The sequence below is a fragment of the Palaemon carinicauda genome, chromosome 2 (genome assembly GCF_036898095.1).
Source record: "Palaemon carinicauda isolate YSFRI2023 chromosome 2, ASM3689809v2, whole genome shotgun sequence".
NCBI lineage: Eukaryota > Metazoa > Arthropoda > Malacostraca > Decapoda > Palaemonidae > Palaemon > Palaemon carinicauda.
Window position 1 is genome coordinate 176,626,821 of NC_090726.1, and position 8,326 is coordinate 176,635,146.

The window sequence follows — 8,326 nt, forward strand, 5'->3', positions numbered from 1 at the left end:
AGGGACTTGAGAACAGAATCAATGCGACACTGGTTTTCATTTAAATTTTCAAAATCAATATCTTCAAGTGAGTCTGCAATCTCTAAATTACCACTTTCTCCGAACTGGAAACCGCCAGATTCACCAATTTCGAGCTCACTACGACAACCGGTAGCCATGTTTGTTTACACGAAGTACAAGGAAAAATTTTCCTTCGTTTTTATATAAAATTTGAAATTTTATCAGTTTCACAGTAGAAAAGCACAATCACTAGACATTTAATTATAACCAGAAATCAACTATAATGCAGAGGAAGCTCATGGACCGAGGAAAATTCTCAAAATTTGACAGAGCTAATCTCGGACATGTTTCCTTGACAGAGGTTCCAGTAATAATAATAATAATAATTATAATAATAATAATAAAAATAATAATAATAATAATAATAATAATAATAATAATAATAATAATAATAATAATAATAATAATTATAATAATAATAGAAATAATAATAATAATAATAATAATAATAATAATAATAATGATAATAATAATGATAATAATAATAATAATAATAATAACAAAAACAAGGACATTTACAATGATAATAATAATAACAATAATAATAATAATAATAATAATAATAATAATAATAATAATAATAATAATAATAATAATAATAACCAAAACAAGAACATTTACAATAATAATAATAATAATAATAATAATAATAATAATAATAATAATAATTGATATATTACCTAAATAGCATATTTTCTCTTGACTTACATAATCCCTTAACCCTTCTGCACTGTTAGGGGTCTTTTTGACCCGAAAGCAATTTTAAATTACCATATCTTTCTGGTTTTTATAGATTAAAGCTTCATACTCCTTGAATTCTCCTGACTTTAAGAGATTATTGTGTTGCTTAAGCCTGGTAAAATTTTTCCTTGTAGTTACTGAGCAGCAAAAAAAAGTAACATCTAATCTGTTCGGGTCAAAATGACCCGTACCTACTTTTTGCTGTATTTTTTTCACAGTTATTCGCTATCTGTATCAAAGATGGTATGATTATTGAAGTTACCCTTTCTATTGCAGTATATACAATTTCTTTAATTATTGTATTCATTAAAAATTGATCTTCTTTGTTTACAAGGTATAGATAAAAAAGTGAGAGAGCTTCCATAATATTTTATCTAGAAAAATTCATCAACCATGGATAACTAAGTCTTTACATCATTGTAAGATCGTTGTCTTTGATTTATAATGATTCAGAGGAAATATTGGTCAGAAAAATTCTAAGTATAATATTATAATATGAAAATTATTACCAGCAATAGTCTAGGTCACATGCTTTGGACACTAAGACAAGCCGTTTTCTTTGTTTGTGTTCCAGAAAGTATACAGCTTTTCCCGTAAACAAGTTTTATGGTCATGAATCCGGTGAAGAAAGTGATTATATATCTTCAGAAAGTGATGATGGTGAAAATTACCATCTTTCAGTTCATGATGATCTCAGTGACTGACTATGAAGATGAAGCTGAAAAACAGCAGTCTTACGGTCTAAATTATTCAACCAGAAAGGGGAATACCGGTATGGATAATGGCAATGAACCTTATGATCAAACATCTACCAGCTCAAATTCAACATCCATTGATACTAACGGTAATGATGAAGAACAGCCACATTCCTCTGTGAATTTCACATCCAAAAGGGGAAATATTGTATGGTCTTCAGAAAAAGCAAACAGGTCATCAGGAAAGAAGTGTGCAAGAAATATCATTGATCAAACTCCTGGTATCACTCGTTATGCAGCTTCAAAAATATCAGATATACTGTCTGCATTTGAATTATTCATAACTCCAAAATTATTCAAATTATTTTGTAAATGACAAAAAAAGAAGCTAATCGCATCTTGGGTTCAGGAGATATAATTAGCCTAGAAAACCTGAGTGCATATTATGGATTACGTCTTTTAGCAGGAGTTTATAAATCTCATGGAGAGTCTCTTAGGAGTCTTTGGGATGACATATATGGACGTCCTATATTTCGAGCTACAATGTCTCTTGAAACCTTTATGAAATATTCTGGGTTCATTAGATTTCATGATAAAGAAACCAGAGCTCGAGGGAGATCCGCAGACAAACTTGCTCCTATTAGAGATATTTGGAACATTTGGGTTGAGAGACTCCCTCTGATGTATAACATATCATCAACTGTTACCATAGATGAACAACTGCTTCCTTTTAGAGGAAAGTATCCATTAAGGCAGTATATTCCATCAAAACCTGATAGATATGGGATAAAGATTTGGGCAGCATGTGATGCAGAGAATAGTTAACTTTGGAATGCTGAAGTTTACACTGGGCGTAAAGATGAATCTGCAGAACGTGAGCAAGGTAAACGTATCGTTCTGCAACTTACAGAAGGGCTTAAAGGTAGATATATAATATATGACAAATTTTTCTGTAGCTTAGATTTAGCTAAGGAACTAAAAAAGCGCAAGCAAACAATTGTTGGAACTATCAGAAAAAAATTAAAAGAACTCCCAGTAGAATTCTGTAACTCTAAAGGAAGGATCAGATATACTACCCTTGAAGGTTTCTATGAAGAAAATATAATTATTTCATATTGTTCCAGAAAAGGAAGAAAAACTGTAGTATTGTTGAGTAACATGCATGATAGTGTCACTTGTAGTGATAAAGCAGAAAAGAAACCGGACATAATTGAATTTTACAATTCAACTAAAGGAGTTGATAATTTAGACAAACTTGTTGCAACTTATAGGTCAAAGCGTCAGACAAAGAGATGGCCTATGGCCTTGTTTGATAACATAATGGATGTGTCTGCCTACAATGCTTTTGTCCTTTGAAATCTAGTGCAACCTAACTGGAGAGCAAAAGATACCTTCATGAGAAGAATTTTCCTTCATGAACTTGGATTGGCCTTAGTCCAACCTGTATTGTCTCCAAGGGTATCGTTGCTTAGGACGCCAAATGCCCGACGAGTTGCTGAAGCTGCAGGACCATCTGTAGAATATAATAATTCACAATCTCAAGAAAGAGCTGCAAAGAGACAGCGTTGTCATATGTGTAAAAATGACGACAAAGTAACCATAATATGTTCTGTCTGCCAAAAAACTACATGTAAGCGGCATGCTGTTGTAATGTTCAAGTGCAAGAAATGCAACTAATTCCTAATCTTTGATAAGGTAGAGTGGTTGGGAGGGTTAGGTGTGGGGTCTAAATGACAGTCACTTCCATGTAGTAGATCCTGGGCATACAAGGTACAATTAAGTACTTTGTATGGCAAGGAACTGTCAGAATTTATAAGACGGGCCATTTTGACCCGGAACAGATTAGATGTTACCAAAATTTTAACAGACCACAAGGGTTAATATGTTTTCACATATGGGTCATCTGTTGGGAAAATATTAGTTGTAAACAACAGACCTTACTCTCGTCAATGCCGCTCTCCTTTCATGAACCAAAAATCCTTTTTTTTTCTTTCTTTCTTTTCCACAAGAATTGTCACATGGGAAATTCGCTTTTCAGCCTGCAATCTATTATATCGTTCGTGATTTCTCACTTCTGAGCAATTTGAACTTTAAGATATAAAATCATCGAACTCGGAAGTCAAGGGAAAATCTATCTCCCCCAGACGGAAGAAAAAAAAATGGAAAAAATATAAACGATCTACCGCAGGAGAGAGAGAGAGAGAGAGAGAGAGAGAGAGAGAGAGAGAGAGAGAGAGAGAGAGAGAGAGAGAGAGAGAGAGAGAGAGAGGGCGGGGATTTTGCTGGTAGGAGGTTATGAGGGAGAGAAAGAAAGAGCCAGAATTAGTGGAAAAAGTTTTTATTTATTTATTTTTATTTTTGTATTTTTTTTTATATACCTATTCTTCTTCTACTACAGTTTCTCCTTGAAGGTAAATCTTTTACCCTTTAAATGTAGATTAAAAAGGGCCATTGAATACTGAATATATATAAACGTAATAATAGTTCCTTGGTGAAGTGAGTGAAATGTATTTCATAATAAAATCGTACTACACTGACTAATAATGTATAGCTTTATAGCTACATTTACATTTTATAATTTTCAGAGGTTTGTTAGTTGTGTGAACAGGTCAAGTTAAAGAGTCTATATATGATTTATTGTGAAAAAGTAAAAGTATTATTGGGTAAATTAAGGTAAGTATTTTTGCATGGTTTTAATGGTTTTGGTTTTGATGTATCAGTTATATGAAAAAAATAATACAGCTGAAGGATTAGCATTGTTTTTCTTTTTTACTTATACCTATATGATTTTTTTTTCATATCAATATTGCATTTTCGAACATTTTTATCCGCTTAATAAAACCTATAGACTTTGTTATGACCAAATGAATATTAATACAGACAAAGAAAAAACTAACTTCTGTGTCGTTTCTTGAAGAATTATTTAAAAAGACAACACTATCTATAAGTAGTAAAATAAACATTAATGTCGTAACTCACTGGAATACATTAATAGAACTATCTCAGAGAAAAGGGGTAAAATTATCATGATATAGGAACTCCAACAATTAAACCTCTTTTTAAGGCTGTATGTTTAAATTACCATATCTTTCTGGTTTTTATAGATTAAAGCTTCATACTCCTTGAATTCTCCTGACTTTAAGAGATTATTGTGTTGCTTAAGCCTGGTAAAATTTTTCCTTGTAGTTACTGAGCAGCAAAAAAAAGTAACATCTAATCTGTTCGGGTCAAAATGACCCGTACCTACTTTTTGCTGTATTTTTTTCACAGTTATTCGCTATCTGTATCAAAGATGGTATGATTATTGAAGTTACCCTTTCTATTGCAGTATATACAATTTCTTTAATTATTGTATTCATTAAAAATTGATCTTCTTTGTTTACAAGGTATAGATAAAAAAGTGAGAGAGCTTCCATAATATTTTATCTAGAAAAATTCATCAACCATGGATAACTAAGTCTTTACATCATTGTAAGATCGTTGTCTTTGATTTATAATGATTCAGAGGAAATATTGGTCAGAAAAATTCTAAGTATAATATTATAATATGAAAATTATTACCAGCAATAGTCTAGGTCACATGCTTTGGACACTAAGACAAGCCGTTTTCTTTGTTTGTGTTCCAGAAAGTATACAGCTTTTCCCGTAAACAAGTTTTATGGTCATGAATCCGGTGAAGAAAGTGATTATATATCTTCAGAAAGTGATGATGGTGAAAATTACCATCTTTCAGTTCATGATGATCTCAGTGACTGACTATGAAGATGAAGCTGAAAAACAGCAGTCTTACGGTCTAAATTATTCAACCAGAAAGGGGAATACCGGTATGGATAATGGCAATGAACCTTATGATCAAACATCTACCAGCTCAAATTCAACATCCATTGATACTAACGGTAATGATGAAGAACAGCCACATTCCTCTGTGAATTTCACATCCAAAAGGGGAAATATTGTATGGTCTTCAGAAAAAGCAAACAGGTCATCAGGAAAGAAGTGTGCAAGAAATATCATTGATCAAACTCCTGGTATCACTCGTTATGCAGCTTCAAAAATATCAGATATACTGTCTGCATTTGAATTATTCATAACTCCAAAATTATTCAAATTATTTTGTAAATGACAAAAAAAGAAGCTAATCGCATCTTGGGTTCAGGAGATATAATTAGCCTAGAAAACCTGAGTGCATATTATGGATTACGTCTTTTAGCAGGAGTTTATAAATCTCATGGAGAGTCTCTTAGGAGTCTTTGGGATGACATATATGGACGTCCTATATTTCGAGCTACAATGTCTCTTGAAACCTTTATGAAATATTCTGGGTTCATTAGATTTCATGATAAAGAAACCAGAGCTCGAGGGAGATCCGCAGACAAACTTGCTCCTATTAGAGATATTTGGAACATTTGGGTTGAGAGACTCCCTCTGATGTATAACATATCATCAACTGTTACCATAGATGAACAACTGCTTCCTTTTAGAGGAAAGTATCCATTAAGGCAGTATATTCCATCAAAACCTGATAGATATGGGATAAAGATTTGGGCAGCATGTGATGCAGAGAATAGTTAACTTTGGAATGCTGAAGTTTACACTGGGCGTAAAGATGAATCTGCAGAACGTGAGCAAGGTAAACGTATCGTTCTGCAACTTACAGAAGGGCTTAAAGGTAGATATATAATATATGACAAATTTTTCTGTAGCTTAGATTTAGCTAAGGAACTAAAAAAGCGCAAGCAAACAATTGTTGGAACTATCAGAAAAAAATTAAAATAACTCCCAGTAGAATTCTGTAACTCTAAAGGAAGGATCAGATATACTACCCTTGAAGGTTTCTATGAAGAAAATATAATTATTTCATATTGTTCCAGAAAAGGAAGAAAAACTGTAGTATTGTTGAGTAACATGCATGATAGTGTCACTTGTAGTGATAAAGCAGAAAAGAAACCGGACATAATTGAATTTTACAATTCAACTAAAGGAGTTGATAATTTAGACAAACTTGTTGCAACTTATAGGTCAAAGCGTCAGACAAAGAGATGGCCTATGGCCTTGTTTGATAACATAATGGATGTGTCTGCCTACAATGCTTTTGTCCTTTGAAATCTAGTGCAACCTAACTGGAGAGCAAAAGATACCTTCATGAGAAGAATTTTCCTTCATGAACTTGGATTGGCCTTAGTCCAACCTGTATTGTCTCCAAGGGTATCGTTGCTTAGGACGCCAAATGCCCGACGAGTTGCTGAAGCTGCAGGACCATCTGTAGAATATAATAATTCACAATCTCAAGAAAGAGCTGCAAAGAGACAGCGTTGTCATATGTGTAAAAATGACGACAAAGTAACCATAATATGTTCTGTCTGCCAAAAAACTACATGTAAGCGGCATGCTGTTGTAATGTTCAAGTGCAAGAAATGCAACTAATTCCTAATCTTTGATAAGGTAGAGTGGTTGGGAGGGTTAGGTGTGGGGTCTAAATGACAGTCACTTCCATGTAGTAGATCCTGGGCATACAAGGTACAATTAAGTACTTTGTATGGCAAGGAACTGTCAGAATTTATAAGACGGGCCATTTTGACCCGGAACAGATTAGATGTTACCAAAATTTTAACAGACCACAAGGGTTAATATGTTTTCACATATGGGTCATCTGTTGGGAAAATATTAGTTGTAAACAACAGACCTTACTCTCGTCAATGCCGCTCTCCTTTCATGAACCAAAAATCCTTTTTTTTTCTTTCTTTCTTTTCCACAAGAATTGTCACATGGGAAATTCGCTTTTCAGCCTGCAATCTATTATATCGTTCGTGATTTCTCACTTCTGAGCAATTTGAACTTTAAGATATAAAATCATCGAACTCGGAAGTCAAGGGAAAATCTATCTCCCCCAGACGGAAGAAAAAAAAATGGAAAAAATATAAACGATCTACCGCAGGAGAGAGAGAGAGAGAGAGAGAGAGAGAGAGAGAGAGAGAGAGAGAGAGAGAGAGAGAGAGAGAGAGAGAGAGAGAGAGAGGGGCGGGGATTTTGCTGGTAGGAGGTTATGAGGGAGAGAAAGAAAGAGCCAGAATTAGTGGAAAAAGTTTTTATTTATTTATTTTTATTTTTGTATTTTTTTTATATACCTATTCTTCTTCTACTACAGTTTCTCCTTGAAGGTAAATCTTTTACCCTTTAAATGTAGATTAAAAAGGGCCATTGAATACTGAATATATATAAACGTAATAATAGTTCCTTGGTGAAGTGAGTGAAATGTATTTCATAATAAAATCGTACTACACTGACTAATAATGTATAGCTTTATAGCTACATTTACATTTTATAATTTTCAGAGGTTTGTTAGTTGTGTGAACAGGTCAAGTTAAAGAGTCTATATATGATTTATTGTGAAAAAGTAAAAGTATTATTGGGTAAATTAAGGTAAGTATTTTTGCATGGTTTTAATGGTTTTGGTTTTGATGTATCAGTTATATGAAAAAAATAATACAGCTGAAGGATTAGCATTGTTTTTCTTTTTTACTTATACCTATATGATTTTTTTTTCATATCAATATTGCATTTTCGAACATTTTTATCCGCTTAATAAAACCTATAGACTTTGTTATGACCAAATGAATATTAATACAGACAAAGAAAAAACTAACTTCTGTGTCGTTTCTTGAAGAATTATTTAAAAAGACAACACTATCTATAAGTAGTAAAATAAACATTAATGTCGTAACTCACTGGAATACATTAATAGAACTATCTCAGAGAAAAGGGGTAAAATTATCATGATATAGGAACTCCAACAATTAAACCTCTTTTTAAGGCTGTATGTTTTGGCTACA

The 8,326-nt window shown here is 32.8% G+C and overlaps 1 protein-coding gene across 1 annotated transcript; it reads left to right on the top strand.

The window, feature by feature from the left end:
- The first annotated feature begins 2,355 nt into the window (after positions 1-2,355).
- On the top strand, positions 2,356-6,068 carry LOC137621385 (piggyBac transposable element-derived protein 4-like). Its single transcript, XM_068351686.1, has 3 exons — positions 2,356-2,379; positions 5,230-5,392; positions 5,629-6,068. Exons 1-3 carry the CDS (start codon positions 2,356-2,358, stop codon positions 6,066-6,068), a joined length of 627 nt encoding a protein of 208 aa, XP_068207787.1.
- Positions 6,069-8,326: the final 2,258 nt, after the last annotated feature.